This window comes from Pan troglodytes, chromosome 17, assembly GCF_028858775.2.
Source record: "Pan troglodytes isolate AG18354 chromosome 17, NHGRI_mPanTro3-v2.0_pri, whole genome shotgun sequence".
Lineage (NCBI taxonomy): Eukaryota > Metazoa > Chordata > Mammalia > Primates > Hominidae > Pan > Pan troglodytes.
Window position 1 is genome coordinate 41,228,023 of NC_072415.2, and position 26,043 is coordinate 41,254,065.

Consider the following 26,043-nt stretch of genomic DNA (forward strand, 5'->3'; position numbering starts at 1 on the left):
TCCCCTCATTGAAAAAATAAGTTCTAGTATATTATGGGGTTTGTCCATGCTTATGTATTTCCTCACATTATATTATAAGAAAAAAGCATCCATATACATCCACATGAACCCAAACTCTCACCACTGTTAAACAAATTCAAACACTAAATTCAGAAAGGTAACCAACATTTTGGTCACTGAATTCCACATTATATAAATCACTAACAAATTCAATAGTACTCAGCTCAGATTTCATCACATTTATTTGTTAACTAGTCTAGTCACAGAGAAATTACTTCCTAACTCAGAAAAGACCTTGTCCTGTGTCTCAGTTTTCCCATGTTGGAAAGGATTCAGTAGTAGTTCACTTTTTGATTTTAGTCAAAAAGTGCATAAAATATGATATATAGAATTTAGTGGGAACTCTACAGAGAACACCAAATTTGATCTTTTGAAATTTTCTTTCCTAGTGGAAGCAGATTTTAAGGGTTCTCTAATTATTTCTCTATTAGCATCAACACTCATCAGATTTGTCACAAATCCATTTAAGATATATGGTAAAACTCAGGGATGAGCAATTTTTCTTTTTTTCTGTAAAGAACAAGAAAATATTTTTGACTTTGTGGCCATACAGTCTCTATCCATATCAACTCAGTTGTTACAACACAAAAGCAGCCATTCACAATGCATGAACAAATGGGCATGGCTGTGATCCAATAAAACTTTATTTACAAAGTCTTTATTTCAAAAACAAGACTTTTCTGGAAATGAAGAGTGGTAATGGTCATGGTTGCACAACAATGTGAATATATTTAATGCCACTGATTTGTACACTTAAAAATAGTTAAAATGATAGATTTTATGTTATGTATATTTTACCACAATTTAAAAAGAAACAAAAACAAAATTTTGTTCACAAGATGTTTTTTCTAACTCCTAGACTAGACAGTCCTTTCTGCTTAAAATACTCTGTGATTGGCCTGGCGCGGTGGCTCATGCCTGTAATCCCAGCACTTTGGGAGCTGAGGCGGGAGGATCACGAAGTCAGGAGATCGAGACCATCCTGACTAACACGTGAAACCCCATCTCTACTAAAACTACAAAAATTAGCCGGGCGAGTTGGCGGGAGCCTGTAATCTCAGCTACTCGGGAAGCTGAGGCAGGAGAATCACTTGAACCCGGAAGGCGGAGCTTGCAGTGAGCCGAGATCGCGCCATTGCACTCCGGCCTGGGCAACACAAAGAGACGCAGTCTCAAGTAAGTAAGTAAGTAAGTAAATAAATAAATAAATAAATAAATAAATAAATAAGAATAATATTTCATTTTCTGTACTACTCGGGAGGCTGAGGCAGGAGAGAGCCTCCTCAATTCAGGAGAATTGCTTGAACCCGGGAGGCAGAGGTTGCAGTGAGCCGAGATCGCGCCGCTGCTCTCCAGTCTGAGCGACAGAGCGAGACCCCGATTCAAAAAAAAAACTGTGATTAAGTGGTTTCTAAAACCTAATGTGTAATACTTGCAAAGATAAAATTGCTCTTCTACCAAACCTTTCTTTCAATATTTCTGAAACTGTAAAAAGTACTTTAAATTCTAATGTTATAAGCAAAGTAGCTAAAATGGGGCTGGTAATTTTTCCCCTCTGCTTTATCTTGGGTTAGAGTCGAAATATTTAAGCACTTCCGAGTATGTAACAGCAAGCAGGTTCACCACACTGGGGAAAATGTCTTGAGTAATGAAAAGAGCACCAAGATAATCTACCTTATTAGGCAATCTAGGCTTTTTTGAAAGTTATAAATGAAAAGAAATACAGTATAAAAGATGTCATTTGGGTATTATCAGAGTAATTTTGCAACGCATTATTTATATATTTCAAATATTCAAGGCACCATATAACTGTTCAATTTTATTTCTATTTTTTTTTTATTCAAAGCCTACATTCATAGTTGCTTAATGGGATGTTTTTCTTCTTCATATTTTTAGTGCCTTTCAATAAAATATATCATTGCTTAACATCTACATTTTGCTTAACTTTAGATCTACCCACACATACTCAGGCTGAAAATAAATGCTCTTTTACAAGTTAGATTTTGGGGGATTTTGTATGTTTTGCTTTGCTTTTCGGTTTTCATTGTAACCATAGTCAACTAGATTCAGCCATAAGACATCAACACTGACAAACTGTAGTCCGGACTAGCTTTTGCACTTCCACATCATGATTAATTTATTATTCATCTGGTACCTTCCTATTAAACTTTGTCTTTAGCCTGTGAACTTTTCTTTCAGCTTCCAACAAAGGATTTCATTGCTTTAGGAATCGAGGTGTGGCTAAGTTTTTACCTGGGAGCAAAGGTGATGCAAGCGTTTCTGGTGAGACCTACCCTTGGTTTAGGGTGGGGAGGGACCGCATAACAGACCATCTGTAGACTCCTTTGGAAAGCAGCAGAGACGCTGCAGAGGGCTTTTCTTAGACATCATCTGCAGACGGCTGGCAGGATAGAAGCAGCGGCTCACTTGGACTTTTTCACCAGGGAAATCACAGACAATGATGGGGCTCTTCCCCAGAACTACAGGGGCTCTGGCCATCTTCATGGTAAGTCCTGGATTTTCCTAATAATCACAAACTTCCCTGCTTCCTCCCTTGTTAAAGAATATTATATTTGATTGCACAATCTTTATTATAAATTCTAAAAGGAGTGCAGTGGAAATCAACACTTTGAAATGAAATCGTGAAGATTACCAATTTCCTTCTTTTGTTGTTTTTTGTTTATGTTGTATTTTACATAGAAAAATAAACCAGAAAGAAATGAGTTTTAAAAACCATTTAGAATTTTTTTTAGTTAGTGAATTAAGTAATCTTAATCACAGGTTATATTTTCCACAACATTTTCACTTTCTTTAAAGTTATGCTTTTACTAGTTTTTCTAACCCACAAACAAGAACACAGGAGCCACTTCTATTTTCCAAGACTACATGTCTCTTAGCATATAGCTAAGAACTCTACACGCCTGGGCTTGATACCTGACACGCTTTTAAAAGTAAAAAATCGCAGAATTAAAATCAAAGCAGTGTTTGACTCTAGAGAAGTTGGGAGGATTATTAAGTAAGTATTTATGTTTAGCTATTATGTGCCAAAAGAAAACGTCAGCCTTTGGGGATGGGGGGAAAGACATACAACATTTTAAAGCCATTTTTTTCAGAAGAGTAATACTTCTGTTGATTGAGAAAGTCGTACATAGTATTATCTAAAAGAGAAACGGAATGTCACAGACTGTTTAAAACCTGGATGTTACAGACTAACTTACTCCTTAACTGTGTTCTTATAGCAAAAAAAAAAAAAAAAGAAAAGTCACAATATTATCTGTTACACGCAGATATCAAAATAGTTAAATATACCTTAAAAATGAATGTCAAAACAATTCCTAATGCTAATTTGTATGGTTTCCATGATAAGCTGGGTTGGCCTAGGCATCAATTTACCTCATTTCTTCATCTAAAAAATTGAGATAAATGGACTTCAAGAAGTCACAGGGAGATAGATCTCAAGAAAGGACTTTCTTAGCTCTCCCTAAGATTTTTGTTTTTGTTTCTGTTTTTGTTTTTGAGACAAGGTCTGGCTCTGTTGCCCAGGCTGGAGTGCAGTGGTGCGATCTCCAACTTCTGCCTCTGGGGTTCAAGTGATTCTCGTGCCTCAGCCTCCTGAGTAGCTGAGATTACAGGCATGCACCACCACAGCTAGCTAATTTTTTTGTATTGTTAGTAGAGATGGGGTTTTGCCATGTTGACCAGTCTAGTCTCAAACTCCTAGCCTCAATGGATCCATCCACCTCGGCCTCCCATAATGCTGGGATTGCAGATGTGAGCCACTGCACCCAGCCTCTAAGATTCTATTTCTATTACGACAATGTAACTGTGTTCAGTACCTGATTTTATTTGAAAGGAGGATGTTGTTAAAGAGAAATGTGACAGTTGTATGACTTTCCCACCTTTCCAGATGGGAAATGTCTGGGCTGAACTCCAGGTGGTCTGATAACCCCTATGTCCAAGCCAATGGCAAAGCTCAGGAAGTTAGGGGCCATGCAGCATGGGCTGTCGGGATAGTATTGCCATGAGGACATAGGATTGGGCCACCATAAGCTAAGGGGGGCTCTTTTTTTTCTGCTTTGACATATAGGCCACTCTCAATTACCCCTCTGATTCTGGAGGGACTGTGACATCCTTATATTGAGGCTAATTTTTATTTTTATATTCCCAATGCTTATTATATCTGTCTTAGAGTGGACATGCAATTGTTTGAAGAATGAATAAATGAATGATTTAATGAGCCTTCTCTAAACTAAAAAACCCCTGCACAATGTCGCTATAATTCTAGTCATAAAGGAAACTATGAAATGACATGTATTTGGTTCCACTCAAGAAAATTTTACATACACATGCTGTTTAAACAACAATATAACTTCATACATAATTGTTCAACTGAGTGGTCTAGACCTACTCTGTCCAATATGGTAGCCACTAGCCACATGTGGTTTTAAGCCACTTGAAATGTGGTTGGTCTGAGTTGAGGTGTGCTATTTAATATAAAATATACATCATAATTTGAAGAAGACTTTGAATGAACAAAAGAATGTAAAATATGTCATTAATAATTTTTTATGTTGATTACATGTTGAAATGATAGTATTTTGGATGTATTAGATTAAGTTAAACGTATTGTTAAAATGCATTTCACCTTTTAAAAACGTTTTAAATGTGACTAAATTTTTTAATTATATGTGGTTCGCATTTGTGGTTTTTATCTTTCTATTGGACAGTACTGGTCTACTATTAATGCTATTGATAGAAGGCAGTGTCAGTCAGGAGAGAGGCAATCAAATCTTTATGGATTCAGTGAAATTTGAGCTGATTTGGGATAAGTATAGATGGGCGGGCCAAAAGGAGATCTCTTGGGTTGTCAGAAGAGTATAATCAAAGGCAGGCACAGTTAGGATTTGCCTAGAGGAAATGGACACACCAATTTGACTAGCATGACAGTTTGCTTTGGAGAATCTGGACGTGAATTGGAAAGGCAGCTGAGGGTCAGATTGAAAAGTGCATTTTGTGAAGGCTCATGGAAACCTTTTACAAGTGGGGAGCCACCCAGAGTTTTGAAATAATGTGGTCATGGGGGGGAAAAGCAATGTTTTCTAAAGCATTCTCAAATGGGAATGCTCATCTTTTGTTGTTGCAGGGTGGGTTCTGAAAGTTGGCAGATGTGTTTGAAGGTTTTGTAATAATCCACCATCCAGTGACCATACATGGGTTGCCCAGAACAGTGAGAAATAATAGCAAAGTCATAGACTTAAATCTCTGGCTATGCCACTGACTCACTACAGGCTTTGTTTCCTCAACTGTCAAATAAGAATCACACCCCACCCCCTGCCTAATGAAAATGGTCATAGTGAGAATAAAGCAGCAATGCATGCAAAACAATTAAAAAGTGCTGTGAGAAAGATGAAGTGATTTGTAAACCCTCTAATTTTTATCACTTGTACTATTTTTAGTAATGGGGTAATTCTTGATAACTTCTTCATATTGTGTCTTACTATCTTAAATAACCATGGATACCAGTGTTAGTAAGTCAAGAAAGGGCCTGCATTTGTCTTGAGCTAAAAAGTATATCAAAAACAGTTGTCGTATCAATTTTTAAATTGACAGGAAAAAATAAAAGCTATATTTGGGAGGAGAAGGCATGGGGAATAACTGTCTACTCTTGAAAAAAAATGTAGTATTTATCAGTTTCTTGTGCTTGTTTGATCCATTTTATGCAATGTAAAATAAACGTTTTTGAGGAAAGGACTCATGGTTGAAAATGCTTATCTTCAGAGATTTAATCTTTTGAAAAAAAAATTTATCTTCAGAGGAAACCATTGTGTTTTGTAGTCCACCAAATCCGAAACAGTTTGTCATCCAACACTGCTATGAGCATTTGGACAATTTGCTATATAACTTTATGTTACTATATTAGGTAAAGCTTTCCTCACTAAAAATTAATAGAGAGGTTTGAAATCTAAAGATTTTTAGAGTACAATTTTTTTAAAGAAGTTGGTGGTAGGAAAAAAAAGAGAGAAGTAGTTTAAATACCAAGTTTGAGTTAGCAAGTGTTCTAAATACAGCACAACTATCTTCAACCACTTTGTTTTCTATAAAACATCTAAAAAGAAAATCTTTAGAAAAAGAATTCTAGGCTAAATGGCCCAAATGTTTAACAAAATGAAAAATCTCTAAGCTATCTCTTCTTCTCCTGATTGACCCAGTTTCCAGCACTGCTAATATATATAAAAATAAATGTCCTACTGAACCTCCCAAAAAGTTAATATTCTAAAATCAGAATAACCTTGCGAAGTGGTTCTTCCAGCCCTGCCTACTTGGGCAGAAGTCAGGAAAGATGTAATTACTTCTACCAATTAGCGCTCCCTCTTGCTTCATACCTGAAACCGGTTTTCATCTGGAACTAGAACACTCAGTGCTCATGAGGTTTCTCACAAACCTTTTAGCCTTTGGCTCTTTCTGTCCAGTTAAGAGTCAAGCTGGTAGCCTAAGGTGAGGCCTTGCTTTGGGTAGTTCACCATAAGAAAATTACATAGACGATTTGGTTACTACTCATAATCACAAGATGAATAATTGAATCTGTCTAATATACACCTTTTTCTTGGAGAGCTGCTGTGCAGCTGGCTAGGTTGTACACTGCACAACTCCAGGAGGTGCAGTCACATAAACTACAGCGTGAGCAGTGCCCTGGCATTATTCAAGGAGCAACCTACACAATTGTACAGTGGAGTACTGTTTCTTTTCTCTTTCTCATGGTCAAGAAAGAGAACAATCTTATGCACCTTGACAGTGAATAATTACAGGTCACTTCATATAAAAATGGCTCTTTTAGGCTGGGTGTTGTGGCTCATGCCTGTAATCCCAGCACTTTGGGAGGCCAAGGCAGGCAGATCACGAGGTCAAGAGATTGAGACCATCCTGGCCAACATGGTGAAGCCTCATCTCTACTAAAAATACAAAAATTAGCTGGGCTTGGTGGTGCGCACCTGTAGTTCCAGCTACTCGGGAGGCTGAGGAAGGAGAATCGCTTGAATCCGGGAGGCAGAGGTTGCAGTGAGCCGAGATGGCACTACTGCACTTCAGCCTTGTGACAGAGCGAGACTCCGTCTCAAAAAAAAAAAAAAAAAAAAGCTCTTTTATACCTCTTTTGAAGTTTGGTGACAGAATTGGTTAACATTTTATTAAATGGCAATTTAATAAAACTAACTTACTTTGGGCTGGGCTCACCTATGTGCTTTACACCTATTAATTTAATCCTCACAACAAACCTATAAGGTAAGTAAAATTAATTATTATTCCTATTGTACAGATGAAGAAACTGAAAGATTAAGGAATGCTCCCAAGTTATATGCTAGTACATGGTTGGGAGTTGGATTTAAATTCAGTGATTCAGAATCCAGTATCCAATTTTATATTATCATACTTGACTGCAGCCTACACAGCATTTCAAATGAGCATTTAAGAATATCCAGGGATATTTATTTTTCTTAGCATTCTGTCATGATACAAGGCTTAACTTTCTAAATTAATTGAGTTTACTCTAAAAATCAGTTATTGGAAATTGAATTCTTCACAATTAAATAATTTCCAAGTAATTAGACATATATCAACTTTGTTCAATTAAGGAATTTGCTTTGATAAATACAAAGTTTATCACAATGTTTCAGAGTTTTTAAATTTTAAATTTCAATATATATAGAAAGCTATGAGATATTATGAAAGATGTTAATATGAATGATATTACTTACCTGTGTATATTTCATGACATTTTTCCCAAAAAAATTTAATAAATACAAAATCATGTTTAAAATTTGGACTGATTTATTTGAATTATCTAATTCATTCTACAAATTTCCCCAAGAATCCCCATTCTAGAAATCAGAAGTGTAGTCAGGCCCTAGGCCTGGCTGGGATGAGCTACCTGCATCTAATCCATAGTCTTATGTTCTGTCCCCTGCCACACTAAAGCATGAGGTAACCCCAAACAAGATCTCGGCCAAACTAAAGTAAAGAGCAGGTGCTATTATACTTGCTTTTTGTTTAATCTAGCTACCCATATCCTCAGATTATATTTATTGTGTACATACCATATTCAATAGGAACCTTAATGATACAACCATATACATTTTTATTAACTAATAGAGCATATGGGTATCAAATTGCTTTATTTCATATATTTTTTAAATTTAATAATTAGATTTGCTTTTGATAATATTTGTAATTCATATCTATACCAAGGCACTAAGGCTATATCAATGCTTTAAAAATCATATAATTAAAATTTACAAAATAACCAGAAAACAAAAAGAAAGAAAAGTACAGTAATTCTCAAGATAAGGGAGGTTTTCTCCACATTGGTATTTCCAATCCAGGCCACCAAAAGAGACAACTTAGTTCATTCAAATCGTCAGAAAACTATGTAAATATTTATTAGCTTGATTTAGTCATTCCACAGTTTATACATATCTCAAAGCAGCATGTACATGATAAATATATACAATTTTGTCAATGAAAAAATAGATTTACAAATAAAAACACATAAATTGTTTTTAAAATATCCAAAATTATTATATTAGCAAATTAACTAAAACAAGTAGCCATCATATAAATATTAACTAAAATAATTTTTTTTTAAAAAATACTATTCTAAATAATGTAAGGCTGTGCTGTCCTCTAAAAATCTGAAGATCATTGCAATATTCAGAAATGTTTCCCATCACCTACTTCCCGGGAAGACAGAAATTCTACCTTATTGTGTATTAGAAGGATCATTCTCTGTAGGGCTAGTCCAAGCATGATTCATATTTTCGGGATGACTCTCCAGTTTTCCTGTAAAGGGGAGCCTGCCTGGCCCATCCCTCCTCTCACGTGTAGCTGAGTCATTCTTATGCTCTGAGAAAGGAATTGTGCAGTTACTACATTGCTCTGGTCTTTTCTACCAAGTAACTCAAGGTATTGCTTTAAAAAGAGCAACAATGTTGGAAAATAATTTTGAGACATGTTATAACCACAAGTAATGGTTCTTTTCCATGACAAATTTGAACACACACTCTTTGGAATCAAGGTTTCAGCTGGAATGTCTAGAAGGGAAGAGTCCTGACATCTTATGTCTGACATAATTACTCATTTGGTTCAGACTTGGACTAGTCTATTCATTATAACCCTAGAAAATAAACAATGTAATAAATCTACATTGTTTCATGAGCAACCATAGTCTTTTGCCAAATAGAAATCTAAATTGACTATCATATAATTTTCTTTGTACCGTTAGTTTTTTTTTTTTTCTCTTTATGACAACTTTGGTTAGAATTTAGCAGTAGTTGGCTCACACCTGTAATCCCAGCACTTTGGGAGGCCAAGGCGGGTGGATCACCTGAGGTCAGGAGTTCGAGACCAGCCTAGCCAACGTGGTGAAACTCCGTCTCTGCTAAAGATACAAAATTAGCCGGGTGTGGTGGTGTGCCCATGCCTGTAATCCCTGTTACTCGGGAGGCTAAGGCAAGAGAATCCCTTGAACCCGGGAGACGAAGCTTACATTGAGTCAAGATCGCACTATTGCACTCCAGCCAGGGCAAAAATTGCACTCCAGCCAGGGCAAAAAGAGCGAAACTCCGTCTCAAAAAAAAAAAAAAAAAAAAGAATTTAGTAGTAGTGAGGTACATGCTCTGGAGTTAGGCTACTGCGGTCGCTATCCTATTATGGCCATTAGCTAGGGCAAAGTATTCATTCCCTCGCGTCTCCAATTCTTCATCTGTATACTAGGGATTATAATACTAGAATCTCCTTCAGGTGCCTGCTGTAAGTATTACATAAGACAGTAAGTATAAAGCTCTAGGAGTAGCCGCTGATACCAAAACTACACAATAAACATTAGCTACTGTTATTACTCTTGTAGTTTTTTTTTCTTCTGACTTATTTTCCACCATTATTTTCCTACCAGATTCATCAGATAATCAGTGGATTAGCAAATACTTGTTAAGCACCTGTGAGGGTTACAAGAAAAAAAAAAAAAACCTAATAGCACTGAACTGGAAAGTTTACAATACTCCTGGCTTAGCACAGAAATTCTTTCATGCACATAAAACAAGAAATAATAAACTGTGGTAAACCATCATGGGCTAAATTTCATGGTACAGAATATGTGTTGTACAAACTCAGAAAAAGAGACATCAGTAAAGACAATTTCATGGAGGTTGTTGGAACTTGATGGATCTGAAAGGATGAGCAATATTTAAGTGGGTGGAGTAGAAAGAGGTAATGCATGCCAGGCAGAACAGAAGATGACAAATGACACAGATGAACGTCTCATATGCTCTTGAGAAGGTGAAGACCCTAGCCTACATGGCTTCATTTTACTATCATTTAATTTTGGGGGGCCACTCTGAAAATTAAGTTCAATATTTAAATTGAAGTAATAGAGCAGAGATGAACAGATCCATGTCTCACTGCAAACAGGGTTTGTGATTGGAATAGCATATCCTCATCTTTTACGTTTTGTTCTCTAAACCAGACTGGTTCCATTCCATTCTTTTCACTTGTACAATTAAAGAAAATGTTCTGTAATTGTAGAGGACTAATACAGGATCGCCTTCCTACAAATCAGTTGGGTGGCTGATGGTTTTTAATAATCCCCTGTGGCCCCTTTCTGAAGGATTTCACAATGGTGCTTACCAATGTTTCCCAAAGCAATGACTTTCATAGCTTCCAGGAACTGTGTATAAAGCAGCCAGGTAAGAATTGTGTGGTTGCTGCAACTGACTATTAGGCATAGTTTTTGCAAAGTCCAATAGGTTCTTCTTTATATCATCAAAATTCTGTAGTCAATTAAAAAACTGGTGGAATGTGTTTATATTGACAGTAATATTCCTTTTCCTGGTAGGAACTTACCCTTTGATTATTGCTTCTTGAAACTTACTTCTTTTGAAATAGAAACAAATCACAATATGAACAATGGAATATAATAATCAGGATTATTCATTGTATATAATTCCTTATTTGAAGAATTCACATTTAATTCGACTTTATTTAAATGTCTGCAGGTGGTCATATTGGTTCATGGAGAATTGCGAATAGAGGTAAAGTATGAAAAAGGTTTTTGTACTTAAAATAATAGTTTAGTTTAAAAAATTAAATTGTGTTTAGTAGAAATGAATATTTAATTTCTAAAATTATTCAATAATTTAATTGTGAAAATATATAAAATTAAAATTCTAATAACTGATAACAATATTTTAAAACTAGTCATCCATAAATGTCATTATTATCATTTATTTCATGCATTCTTTTCTTCTTATCTTAAACAAATCAGCTGGTCAAACCCTATGGGCCCAGTAAGATACTGTGGAGTATAAAAAGAAAATATAAAATACGACTAAATGCTAATATTAAAAATCACATAGCTTTGTAATTATTTTAGTTATTTAACATTTATTACTTGCTTGACAAAGTATCAGGTAGAGCTAATTAGATACCTAACAGTCTTAGTGATCTTGAAACATAGGGGGTTCCTCAACTAGGTGTCTGTAATCAATATTCTAAGCAAAAATTGCCATTAATTTCCATAACAAATGGAATCCCTTTTTACATAAGACTAAAGGTCAATATGATGAAGAAGAGATGACTATGCAACAAGCTAAAAGAAGGCAAAAACGTGAATGGGTGAAATTTGCCAAACCCTGCAGAGAAGGAGAAGATAACTCAAAAAGAAACCCAATTGCCAAGGTAAGTTATATCGACAGGAGTGTATGAGTTTTTAGAATAAATGTATAAGGTGTAAATTAAAATAATACGGCAATTCCAAATAACAAAATGAAGACTGGGGAGTCCACAGAACAAGTGAACTGGTATTCTCAACAAAATAGTACAATAATAATAACAATGAGAGAAAGGAAGGTAGCTTCTAGGGTTATGAAAAAGAATTGAGACAAAGAATTGAGACATATTGACCAATTTTAATATAGAAGGCTTACTTGGATACAGAGTCTAGCAAACAAATAGGAAAAATAATGCATGTATAAGACAGAGAAATGGTTGGGAGCAAAATTTGGATTGGTCATGTATTGATAACTGTTGAAGCTCAGTGATAGGATGTATCAGGTTTATTATACTATTCTTTTTCTTTCTTTCTTTCTTTCTTTCTTTCTTTCTTTCTTTCTTTCTTTCTTTCTTTTTCTGAGATGGAGTCACTCTGCCTCCCAGGCTGGAGTGCAGTGGCACGATCTCGGCTCACTGCAACCTCCTCCTCCCAGGTTCAAGCAATTCTCCTGCCTCAGCCTCCTGAGTAGCTGGGATTACAGGCGTGCGCCACCATGCCTGGCTAATTGTTTTTGTATTTTTAGTAGAGACGGGGTTTCACCATATTGGCCAGGCTGATCTCGAACTTCTGACCTCATGATCTGCCCGCCTCGGCCTCCCAAAGTGCTTGGATTACAGGCGTGAGCCACCACGCCCAGCCTGTTATACTGTTCTAACTTTATATATATTTCACATTTTTCATGTTAAAAAGCTTTAAAATTACAACAATAAAAAGTAAATTATTTTAATACATATTTTAACCCTACCATACGATCTCTTTCCCTTTTTGTCTCTCCACTTCCCCCAATTTAAACTAAATAAATATCTTTTGTTTTTTAATGTTGTCAGGTAAAGAGGGAGCCTTCAGGAGTAGCCTTGTCAATATTAAATGTCTTTGACTTTCTTTTAACATTTTAACACTATCATGTGGCCACAGTCTAAGCAAATATTCTAACACTAAAATGATTAGCGCACATCATTGGTTCAGGCTGGTTGTCAAAAACAACGGTTTGATTTTATTTCATATTCCTAGTATCTATCAAGGCAAAAAGTAAATGGCACAATGTCAAAAAGAGTGAATCGAATGAACGGATGACTTTAGACTATGGAAGTGGGGGTGGAGAGGGAAAGGCTTGAGTGATGGTCACCTCAACGTTTTTGGTATTTGGGGCTGTAGATTACTTCAGATTACCAAGCAACCCAGAAAATCACCTACAGAATCTCTGGAGTGGGAATCGATCAGCCGCCTTTTGGAATCTTTGTTGTTGACAAAAACACTGGAGATATTAACATAACAGCTATAGTTGACCGGGAGGAAACTCCAAGCTTCCTGGTAAGTTTGGGTCCTCAACATTGGGCTACCCTTCTCCTTGTATGCCATCGCTTTAGAAAGTGACACTTTTCTACTGGTAAATTTAGAGGAGAGTTCAGTACATGCATCAGTCCACCAGCAAATAACAATATTAGTCCCTCCACAGAGCCTCGCCTGAGGGAACACAGCAGAGGGTGCGTGAGTGAGGGCTGAAATCTAGCATGCCAAGTGCTTCAGTTTGCCATGACACAGCATTAGCCTGGTGGAAGGAGGAACTTGCCCAGTTGGTCTGCCCAGAGCAGGCACCTTTTTCCGCTTTGTCTACCCTTTGGGGAAATATTTCTGCTTTGCACAAAAGTGATGTCCATGCCAACAGAGGCCTTATTTCTACAAGTTTTAATAGTATGAAAACTGATTGCAGAGTAATACTCCACATTTTCCCTCTGTTCCTAGATCACATGTCGGGCTCTAAACGCCCAAGGACTAGATGTAGAGAAACCACTTATACTAACGGTTAAAATTTTGGATATTAATGATAATCCTCCAGTATTTTCACAACAAATTTTCATGGGTGAAATTGAAGAAAATAGTGCCTCAAGTAAGTCTTTTACAGTACTTACCACTTTCAGTTTATCTACTTTCAAATATGAGTCCCACTACAATATGTCATTCTTACAAACTAATTTATGCTCTTAGTTTAATCAGTAGTTTTGAAAAATAAAATTCATTAAGATAAATCTGGGTCTTCCTTTCTAAAATGTGTATTTGAGCTAATTATTTACTATCACTGTATTTCTAGTTATAGTCTGGTTATCAGGTCAATAGTATCTTATTCTATATATACAATTTATATGAGCATTTGGCAGTCACAAAGCTAAACAGGCAGCCTTGGGTAGCCTGGATGCATCAGCTGGGCTCTTTCAGGTTATAAAGGACAGAGACACACTCACATTACTTGGATAATTTGTGGAAAGGGGAGAATTATGACAATCTATCAAGGGAGAAAATTGAGATAGAATATAGCCTCAATCTCAGCAAACGTAAGGCTTAGAGAGAACCGAAGAGTTTGTATGGAAGGAAGCACAGTTCTACCTGGTTGGGAGAGACAGAAAGAGGTATCACAAGTGATATACAATTTTTTGAACATACAGATGATTTTAGGATATTGAAAAATTAGCATCAATGTGAACTTGTTTGGAATATTTAAAGTAAACATAATGTTAATTGTTACATATTCTTTAATAAACGTTTTCCTGTGTTCCTAGACTCACTGGTGATGATACTAAATGCCACAGATGCAGATGAACCAAACCACTTGAATTCTAAAATTGCCTTCAAAATTGTCTCTCAGGAACCAGCAGGCACACCCATGTTCCTCCTAAGCAGAAACACTGGGGAAGTCCGTACTTTGACCAATTCTCTTGACCGAGAGGTACAGCAAAGCACTTGGGGGAACATTCAAGATTAAAGGGTTTGATTATAAGAAAACCAAGAGAGGTGACTCCATTTTACCTGAAAATTAAAAAAGAAAAGAGGTTCTCAGTACTTAACTTGGCTAATCTAGGGAAATTGTTTGCATTTTTAAGTGTGATTCTGGTGAGGTGAGATGTGTACCGGGCACCTGCAGAATCAGTTGTACCCTGAACATACCAGTGGAAGTTAAATAGGGGCAATGAAAGAAGGCATTGACATAGACATACATGGACAAAGATTGAACTGCAGCTAATTCCTCATGTGACGGAGGAGAAGCAAGTGTCTTAGATGAAGGGAGAAATTTCTGTCTGGAATAAAGCCTTCTTTTATATCACACTTTTTCTCCTGACTTCTCTTAATTTTATCCCTGCTTCCAGAGCACTAAAGAATCTCCTTCTCCAATCCCCCTCATTACCTACCACCACCACCTTCTATCTCCATTACTACAGGCTACCCGGTCAGACTCCATATTATTTTTGTACAAATGGCTTTCCCAATAGACTAACAGAGAAGCTCCATAAGTGAGCTTATTACTCCCACCCTACTCATTGCCCATTTTTGCTCTAAGGTTACAGTAGAGTACAGTCCTGCCATAAGAAGCTCACAAAACAGAAAACCTGCCCTAGCCCCTTAAAGACCTCCACCCAACCATCCAGAGTCCCACAAATGTCTTCTACATAAAATTGAATATTTCTACCTCCTTACCCATAGGAATCAAGTAGTTTCCATTTATAATTCTTAGAGATTAATTATTTTTCTTTATTTTTTATCCAAAATTAGCAAGCTAGCAGCTATCGTCTGGTTGTGAGTGGTGCAGACAAAGATGGAGAAGGACTATCAACTCAATGTGAATGTAATATTAAAGTGAAAGATGTCAACGATAACTTCCCAATGTTTAGAGACTCTCAGGTACATCCATTGCTCCTTAAAGAATCATTTAGATATATATTTAATACTTTGAAATCCTAATTCAGGACTTGCCTGTTTGTTGGCTTTTATTTAAGTTCTCTGCACTTATCTTTAAAGAAATATGCTTTTTAAAAAATATAAGAATTCAGTAATCAGAAGAAGGAAATACATAATTTGAGAAATAAGGATTACCATTTAGAAGAAACATAATCCCTCCGTGTAAAACCTGTCATAAGGTCTTTAATTCTGCTTCTCGCCTTTTCAGTATTCAGCAAGTATTGAAGAAAATATTTTAAGTTCTGAATTACTTCGATTTCAAGTAACAGATTTGGATGAAGAGTACACAGATAATTGGCTTGCAGTATATTTCTTTACCTCTGGGAACGAAGGAAATTGGTTTGAAATACAAACTGATCCTAGAACTAATGAAGGCATCCTGAAAGTGGTGAAGGTAAGGTCTGACTTCCCTTCATTGGTAAAAAAAATTCTGTATTAACCAAAATGATCATTTCTACAGATAAAATGTATTTATTTGTTAATATCACTTTATTACAGAAAACACATAAAAGTAGATTGAACTTTTTGTAATCCCCATAGAGCTGCTTTACCTGAGGGCAACCTCTCTTAACATCTTGAACTCATTCCAAGCTATTGAACTTTCTATAGTAAACACAAACACACTAACATGCTATGGGAGTGATGATGTATACTTTAAGCACATGGTAATATATTATGGGTGTCCATACTTTAAGCACAAGGAAGCAAAACACATTTCTTGACTTAATCTCATTTGCAACAATCAGATTGAAGTTAGGACAAGATAAGAATGGATGGAATCACGTCTTGCCCATTCGTCAATCGGTTTTAAATGGATTAGCTACAGTCAATAGAGAATAAATGGCAACTCTTCCTACAAAATGGGAATTTATGAACAAAATCTGCAAACTGAAAGATAAATAATTGGGTAAAGCTTTTAATATGCTTGGCTATGACAGACTCCTTATCTGAGAGTGTGATCTGGGCCCCTTCCTTGGTACAGCACTTTGGTTTTTTGTTTGTTTGGTTGGTTTTTGTTTTTTGTTGTTGTGGTTGTGGTTGTGGTGTTTTTGGTTTTTTTTTTTTTTTTGAGACAAGGTCTCACTCTGTCATCTAGGCAAGAGTGCAGTGGTGTGATTTTGGCTCACTGCAGCCTTCACCTCCCAGGCCCCAATGATCATCCCACCTCAGCCTCCTGAGTAGCCGGGTCCACATCATGTGACATCATGCCCAGCTAATTTTTATAGTTTTAGTAGAAATAAGGTTTCACCATATTGACCAGGCTGGTCTCGAACTCCTGATCTCAAGTGATCCACCCGCCTTGGCCTCCCAAAGTACTGGGATTACAGGCATGAGCCATCGCATCTGGCCCTTGGTACAGCATTTTGGATTCCATGAGAGCGTCCTTATTTAAACCTTAAATCCAGTTGAGTGACAGACCATATAATCCTTTAACAAGGGGGCTGCTGAAAGCTGTACATGCAGTCCTTTGTTACTGTACTCTTTGGGACAAGTGCCACAGCCATCCCCACTTGTAAGGGTTTTGTTATAAACTCCCACCAATGCCTGGGAGTGAGCTATTCTCTATCTTGTGTATTGGTGTCATTCAGTCTCCCAAACTAGAAACGTGGGCCTTACCCTGAATTGTGACATTTCCTCACAGCATACAGCCTTAGAAATTGTCTTTGAAGTCTGACCCTCTTCTACCTCCTTACTGCCTGTGCCCTGGCCTGGCTTTTCCTCTCTTCTCTTAGACGATTGCAGTCCCTCCTAATAGATATCCCTACCTCTTGTCTCCATTGACTTTGTTCTCCTCATTCTTACCAGTGCACCACCACATTTTTCTTAAAAACAATTTGGATCCCTTACTCTTCTCTTTAAAACCATCCCTGGCTCTACACTGGCTATGAAGTTGGCCTTCAACCCTAATTATCAACTCAAGTTACCTGCAACTTTCCCTTGACAGTAAGGGTGTAGGAACTATTGGAGAAGCCCAGGCAGCAGTGGGTCCTTAAGACTCCTCAGGTGACTCTACAGTCAGCCAGGGTTGCTAGCTCCTAGCCCTTTAAGATGAAATTCACAACGCAATTTGTCATCTGTATTCAGCCTGCAACTGCTTTCACCTATGCCTGGATAATTTCCCGGCATCCTTCAACACTCAGCTTAGATGAATACCTCTCAGAAACCCTTCATAGCTCTCCTAAGTAGAATTATTCCTTTGCTTTCACACATAGACGCTATCATCTCTTTTGCCTCTTACCCCTTGTATTATACTTCCGTGTTTAGATATCTTTCTCTTCCACTTCACTGGAAAATGCTTGAGCACACAAAGCCAGTCATTGCAAAGTTAAAACTTAAATCCAGATCTCTTACTTGAATCATTTTTAGTGATATAAAGTTGTAACCAATATGAGCATGTTCTTATCTCATCACTCTCAAAAAAATTTACTAGTGAATGAAGAAAAGTTATCCTGGGATTCCTCAGGCCTTGATTTGGGCCACCTCAATAAGGGGATCAAACAAATGGCTATCATGCAAGACCTTCTGAAAATGAGTCTACAAAGAGTTGCTGGGCCACCCACTCACTGCTTTGCAGGGGCCTATTTGCCAACCAAGATTATGAAGTAGTTTGCCTTTCCCACCTAAGAATTTTTAAAGTCAGGAAAGATACCATTGTACATAAATCCAGTGAAGATTCTGCAAATGACCATAACTGCCAGTTATAAGAACGTATTAGGGGGCTTGATTTGTTCAGTCCTCACTACACCCTGATGAGGTAAGGCTTTTTTTTCAGAAGTGGAGAGTTGAGGATCAGAGAAAACAAACATCGTTCCCTGAGTCACACAGCTATTAAGCAGCAGAACCAGGATTCAAATCATGTTACCATAGCAAACTTGGGGTTCTTTCCACTGCACCTCATAGCCTAAAGAGACTATGATGATGTCTTTCTAGTCTGAAAGAGGTACCCTTATTAGTACCAAACTGAGGTCTCATGAGTTAAGAATCCTAAAGCTTTCTCTATCTCAACATTATAATAATTTCTGAAGCTGTTTTGCTATTTAAAAACAAGAGAATTCATTCACAGCATCTTGCATAGTGTGCTGTCATCATCTACTGGGTTTGCGGGAGTGTATTTTTGTGAAACTGCCTTCTAATTTTATTTTTTCTCCAGGCTCTAGATTATGAACAACTACAAAGCGTGAAACTTAGTATTGCTGTCAAAAACAAAGCTGAATTTCACCAATCAGTAATCTCTCGATACCGAGTTCAGTCAACCCCAGTCACAATTCAGGTAATAAACGTAAGAGAAGGAATTGCATTCCGTCCTGCTTCCAAGACATTTACTGTGCAAAAAGGCATAAGTAGCAAAAAATTGGTGGATTATATCCTGGGAACATATCAAGCCATCGATGAGGACACTAACAAAGCTGCCTCAAATGTCAAGTAAGACTATTTTTATTTATATCCTATTTCTTGATGAGGTTTTAATCTATAAGCTATCACAACAACACATAAACTATTATGTGCCAAGAATAGAGATATGACATTGATAAAAACAAGAAACTGGGTAACTCAAAAAGTAACATTTAGCTAAATCATTAGGTGATCATCTAACTGTACTAGAAGCAAAGATAACATAAGCACAAGTTACAGTGGAAACCAAGGAAAGAATGCCTTAGCCTATCAACAGAAATTGGGAACATGTCTCATGGAAACTTACAGTTGAGTCTTACAAAGGAGTAGAAGTGCACCATGAGAACATGTTTTTATCATATAAAACAGCACATACAAAGACATATATGCCTAAAATATAACAGCACCATGCAAAATAATTGCTATATTATACAGAGCAAGAACACAGGTATTTTATTTTATTGTGCACAGCAGAATTGGAAAACTCTGCTAATATATGCTTAAGAATTATGAAATATGGGCCTGGCACAGTGGCTCACACCTGTAACCCCAGCATTTTGGGAGGCTGAGGCAGATGGATCACTTGAGGTTGGGAGTTCGAGACCAGCCTAACCAACATGAAGAAACCCCATCTCTACTAAAAATACAAAATTAGCCGTGGTGGTGCACACCTGTAATCCCAGCTACTCGGGAGGCTGAGGCAGGAGAATCATTTGAACCCAGGAGGCAGAGGTTGTGGTGAGCCGAGATGGCACCATTGCTCTCCAGCCCGGGCAACAAGAGCGAAATTCCGTCTCAAAAAAAAAAAAAGAATTATGAAATATGGCTCATCTATGCTATGTTAATTTTCTGTTGCTTTTTATAAAAGCATATTTCAATGTCAACATATATTAAATATGAATATACTAAATATAAAATGAGTCATTTTCATTAAATATGTAACATTCCACATTTGAAAGAAAACTATTTTTTTTAATATTATGAAACAGATATGTCATGGGACGTAACGATGGTGGATACCTAATGATTGATTCAAAAACTGCTGAAATCAAATTTGTCAAAAATATGAACCGAGATTCTACTTTCATAGTTAACAAAACAATCACAGCTGAGGTTCTGGCCATAGACGGTAAGAAAAATATTTGAATCATTTCAGAGGAATGTTATTGTAATTGATGCTTCTTTATGCATAGAGGATTATGATTATTCAACATATTATCTTTACCACTGGAGAGAGAGAATTATCTTAGGAGTGTTGGGCCTCAAGTTTGAGGCAGCTGAATCCAGGAGAGAAAACTAAGAGTTTCAACTTCTCAGTGGAGTTTGAACCAGCGAATTCTGTGTTAGGTCCCTATGGTTTGCTGTGGTTGAAGCAGAAATTTTTTGACCGACAGAAATCCCTGGGTTTGAGGGAATGGATAAGGATTCATAGACAAAGCGCATCAGGGAAGCTCAACTTGTACGTCAGGTGCTTTTGTGAGGTACCTATAGAGACCTCATGTACTTTTATCATTGAACAGTGCAATTTCCTCTTCTGGAATGTTTTAAAATAATATTCATTGAGTGTATGTGTTTCCTCAAGTATAAAATTAATTTATGTTGAAGGTAATAAAAAAGATAACCCCCCCAAAAAAAATAAGTATCAAAAAGATGGCCATTTGGGAAAACAAGAAAAAAAGTAGTAAGGGTAACAACAGAAATGACACATAATGCCCCCACAGACAGATTTTTATTTCATTATTTTTTATTTTCAGCATTTAAAATTTTTCTCTAATAAACTTTAACATTTTGAGTAATAAAAATATACAATTTTTTATTCCAAATAAAAAATGTGTGCTTTAGAAGCAAAAACCTTTCACACATTGATTACAAGTGAAATCAACACATTTAAGAAAGTTATTATTTTTGTGCGGATTTTATTTGAAATTGGTGAATTCATCATCTTACCGGTCTTGGGTTCGAGCATATTAAATTAATTTTCAATTAATTATAGTTAGAGACATCAGCCTATTTGGTAAATTTCAATTTGCTTTTTACAAGATGCAGAAATAGGATGACTATTTTTACTTCTGAGGATAATATAGTATTTCACGAGAAGACACACTAAGTTGGCTACAGAAAAGAGAAATGTAAAAGATTCTCCTTTTTTGTACAACTTTGTTCTATACATTTCTTTAACTCTAAAACATTGTTCTTACAGAATACACGGGTAAAACTTCTACAGGCACGGTATATGTTAGAGTACCCGATTTCAATGACAATTGTCCAACAGCTGTCCTCGAAAAAGATGCAGTTTGCAGTTCTTCACCTTCCGTGGTTGTCTCCGCTAGAACACTGAATAATAGATACACTGGCCCCTATACATTTGCACTGGAAGATCAACCTGTAAAGTTGCCTGCCGTATGGAGTATCACAACCCTCAATGGTGAGTAACAGTAAAGTTGCTTCTATAAATGCAAACTGCTCCTTTGTATTTCCAGAAGAATAAGGAAGATCATTTAAGAGCAGGTCCTTCCAAAAGTAACTGGAAAAATTCTTTGCAATGAAGATGTGGCTGTAGCCTTGTGAATTACTTCTCTTTTCAGAAGAGAAAAGGAATGATACACTGTTAGCACCATTTCATATTTTATTTTGAATCCTTTTTAGGGTACATTTGATATTTTAACATTTTAAATCTGTTTATTTCTACTTCCATAGTGCACCCAAAAAAGATTAGAGTCAGGCATCTAGGTGGGGCACGGTGGCTCACGCCTGTAATCCCAGTACTTTGGGAGGCCAGGGTGGGAGGATCATCTGAGTTCAGGAGTTTGACACCAGCCTGGCCAACATGGTGAAACCCCATTTCTACTAAAAATACAAAAATTAGCTAGGTGTGCTGGCGCATGCCTGTAATCCCAGCTATTCAGGAGACTGAGGCAGGAGAATCACTTGAACCCAGGAGGCGGAGGTTGTGGTGAGCCAAGATCCTGCCACTGCACTCCAGCCTGGGCAACAAGAGTGAAAACTCCATCTAAAAAAAAAAAAGTCAGGTATCTATTTATCACAGAGCTGTTTAGATTTCTAAATACTAAATACATAAACTTGTTCTGATGGAGCAGTCTATGAGCAGACATGTAGCATGAAGAAGTCAGTCTGCTCAAGGCTCACAGGGAGTGCCGCTTACACTGTCACTAGTCAGGAACCTTGAGAGCATAGCGGACTGAAATTTGCAAACCCATTATCCAACAGGGAGGAGCTAATTCATCCTTTCTCCTTCCCAACCTTTATCATACTCATTGTACATTGTCTGTGCTTTCCAGAAGTGTCATAGAAATAGACATTAGACTCCCTAAAAGTCTCCATCCTTTCTGGATTTTATAGTGACGATGAGACCACTTCAAGTCCTTAGTAAACTCATTTTTCCCTAGCTCCTTTCTGAACCAGCCTTGCTTCCTTTCATGAATGTACATGCTGTTAAAGCATGTCCTTCAGTCCTAAGTAGCAGCCACTGCCAGAGTTACCAAAGGGATCTTGATCTTCATGGTCATCTTTCCTTGGGCCCTCACACTTCTGACATAAAGATCTATCTCCAAACTGTGCATGTAGCATTTTGCTCCAAATGAGTTTACTGGATACGTGGCCAATGAAGAGGCTGCCAAAGAAAGATTAGAGAGGGCCGGGATGTGTCACAAGACATACCTGCCCAGGTGTGGCTGGGCAAGGCAACAGTGATTGGACTAGGTGGGCAAGGCACAATGTCAAAGGATATGGTGGGATCAAAAAGATTCAACAAATGCAATGCTGAACCTTACAAGAACTGTTGTGGGATCCACTTTAAAAAGGCAACATAGCAATGGGAGATAGAAAACAGTCTATGCTCAGGACTCAGATAGGCAATAGGCCATCACCACAAGGAAATCCCATATCATAGACCTGCAGCTCACGGGATAAGAACCAGGAAGAGCACTTGAGGTAGTAGCAGCCAAAGTTGAAAGTCTTGATAAGTAAAACACAAGAACACAAAGTCAGGAACACAAACACTCAAATGGCCACACAAGTCCAAGGATTGGTGCAGACATACAAGAGAGTGGTTAAGCCCCAGAAGAGGAGTGCCTGACTCTAAATGATGTCGCCCATCTTCTTTAGTGGGAAAAGCAGAGTAGAACTGAGTTTCATGGGAGAGAATAATTGGCCTACCTGCAACAGAGAGGACAAGGAGGCAGGTGTAGACAGATTTACCCACTTGAACCCATTATAGCCCTCGTCACTGCTCAAACCTCACTCTATTATCAACCCTATTGTTTGTGGCAACTAACTCTGCTAATGAAAATAAGTAGTAAGAGTGTAAGACACTGCTACGGTTGGAATAGGTCTTCCAAAGCTCATGTGTTGAAAACTTAATCCCCACTGCAACAGTGTTGAGAGGTGAGACCTGTAAGAGGAAATGAGGTCATGAGGGCTCTGTCCTCATGCATGGATTAATGGTGTTACCATGGGAGTGGGTTCATTACAGTAAGAGTGAGTTGTTATAAGGGTGAGTTCAGCCCCCACCTGCTCTCATGCTCTCTTGTCCTTCCACCTTCCACCGTGGGATGATGAAGTCCAAAGGCCTTTGTCAGATTCTGACACCTTGATATTGAGCTTCCCAACCTTCAAAACTGTGAGAAATAAATGTGTTTTCTTTATGAATTATCCAGTCTGTGATATTCTGTTATAGCAACACAAAATAGACTGAAAAGACACTTCGTCCTACTGTTGATTTGCATGATTCTTTCTCTACAGCTACCTCGGCCCTCCTCAGAGCCCAGGAACAGATAGCTCCTGGAGTATACCACATCTCCCTGGTACTTACAGACAGTCAGAACAATCGGTGTGAGATGCCAGGCAGCTTGACACTGGAAGTCTGTCAGTGTGACAACAGGGGCATCTGTGGAACTTCTTACCCAACCACAAGCCCTGGGACCAGGTATGGCAGGCCGCACTCAGGGAGGCTGGGGCCTGCCGCCATCGGCCTGCTGCTCCTTGGTCTCCTGCTGCTGCTGTGTGAGTAGCCAATGTTTCATTCTCTGTTGGACCAGGTGTCCTCATTTGCAAAGGCCTCCATGCTGCCCTGCTCGTCTGTGCAATGGGGAAAGAATATTCTCTGATGTTTTATAGGTAAAGATAGGGGGAAATGGCATTTTCAGAAAGAATCTGAAATGTGTAACATGTCGCTTGCTAACAGTCTATATTCATATAGCAACACAAGTTATATATGTCAGACATTTAGAAGACAGCACAAGATAATCAAGAGAAAAGCAAATCATGAAGACTTTCTACACACTGTTAGTAATGTTCATGGTCAAAATTATGGCTTTATCCAAGAGTGTGGCACTTTCTAAGATGTTTTCTCTATATTCATTACATCTCATGAGATTCTAAGATAAAAAGAGAACACTAGTCAAATAAACTTAGGGAAATACAAATAGGGTATCATAGGCTATTAAGATATCACCACATGCTATTAATATTAATTAATTAACCCCCACTAATATTAATCAATAGCATATGATATTAATATTAATATCATATGCTATTAAGATAGCATAGGTTCTGAGAAGTTATTGCTTCATCTAGCATTTCCTCAAAATAGATTGCCATCTGAATATGCATCCCCTTTAATACCTTCACATTTAATATAACTAAGTTTATTAAACACATTTAGAAAACTATGCGTAAGTATCCTTTTCCAATAAAGGTAAAATTTATTCAATAGATAGGTTTCTGAAAAGTTGTATTTGAATCAAAATCTTATAAATCAAATAGTATTTTGATTGTAAGAGGTCTCTATTTAAAAGAACTTCCTGACTAATTCTTGTATAAACAAGAGAAATCCTTGCTAAATTCACACTTTCTTAATTTATTATAAAAATCACAGTTTTAGAGTTAAAATTAATTATGTGATTATTAATTTTAAAACCACAAAAAGTAGAGAAAATGTGTAGACAACTACACATACAACCATCACTTCAACTGAACAGATATGAATGTTTTCCAATATTTTTTCAGGTCCCTTTTTTTAAAAAGAAATAAATTGCTATAGATACAGCTAATTGCCACACATGCTATATTTTTCCCTTCCTTATTCTCCAAAAGCATTTACTGTTCTAAAGTTATTATACACCATTTAGTTTAAGAGCTGAAATTGACACTCAGAGGTTTGGTTTTTCAATATAGTATTAATCAAGTTCAAGAACCAAAAATTTTTAAGTACCTCTATGTGAATCACTATGCTAGCTTCTAGCTGAAAAGGAAACTTGATTTTGGTTTTCATGCATGTCTAACTATAGGGGAAAAATACCATGATAAAGCTGTAATAGAAATTACTACAAAGGGGTAATTACAGAACATTTCACGGAATAGAGGAATCATTCAATTGAGCCTTGAAGAATGATTAGGATATAATCAGTATAAAAAATGGAAAAGGCGTTTCCAAAAATTGACAGCATCAGCCAAGGCCAGAAAACACTTAGTATTTTCTGTTTTAGGAATCACACAGCCTTCGAAGGCTAAAGCGTGGGGAAATTGTGGAAAGTGAAGGAGCAACAGAGAATGCATTGGGACTCATTTGAAAGGGCTACATACACATGCTGTGGTGTTTGTACTTTATCCTATGAGAAAGAGGAGCTGCTAAAAGCATTTGAATAAAAGACTAACATGATCATATTTGTATTTTAGAAAGACAACCCTGGCAACAGTGTGTACAGTATAACAGTGTAAATTAGAAAGGAAAGAACACTTAAAAGGTCATTGTAAAAGTTCAAGAGAGATGATGAAGGTCAGATTTAGAGCTGTGACATGAGACTGGAAAAGAAAGGACAAGTGTGCAGTGCATTACAGTGGCCCCTGGAGAGGATTGGGAGATTAATTGTTATGGTCTGAATGTGTGTGTCCCCCCAAAGAAATTCATATGTTGAAACTTAAACCCTAAAAAAATAGTATTAAGGAGTTGGGCCTTTACCTATATTAATTCAATCCTCACAACAACCTATGATGTAGATACTATTTATTCCCCCATTTTATGG

The 26,043-nt window shown here is 37.2% G+C and overlaps 1 protein-coding gene across 1 annotated transcript in view; it reads left to right on the top strand.

Annotated features, from left to right (window-relative positions):
- The first annotated feature begins 1,166 nt into the window (after positions 1-1,166).
- The window catches only part of DSG3 (desmoglein 3), a 29,858-nt gene continuing 4,981 nt past the window's right edge, over positions 1,167-26,043 (top strand). Inside the window, exons 1-13 of the mRNA XM_523900.8 lie at positions 1,167-1,236; positions 2,260-2,566; positions 11,103-11,138; positions 11,653-11,784; positions 13,034-13,189; positions 13,622-13,766; positions 14,434-14,600; positions 15,422-15,550; positions 15,816-16,001; positions 18,759-19,030; positions 19,990-20,129; positions 21,201-21,425; positions 23,762-24,022. Of these exons, the coding sequence (XP_523900.7) occupies positions 2,519-2,566; positions 11,103-11,138; positions 11,653-11,784; positions 13,034-13,189; positions 13,622-13,766; positions 14,434-14,600; positions 15,422-15,550; positions 15,816-16,001; positions 18,759-19,030; positions 19,990-20,129; positions 21,201-21,425; positions 23,762-24,022 (1,897 nt within the window). The 5' untranslated portion in view covers positions 1,167-1,236; positions 2,260-2,518. The remainder of the gene's footprint in view (positions 1,237-2,259; positions 2,567-11,102; positions 11,139-11,652; positions 11,785-13,033; positions 13,190-13,621; positions 13,767-14,433; positions 14,601-15,421; positions 15,551-15,815; positions 16,002-18,758; positions 19,031-19,989; positions 20,130-21,200; positions 21,426-23,761; positions 24,023-26,043) is intronic.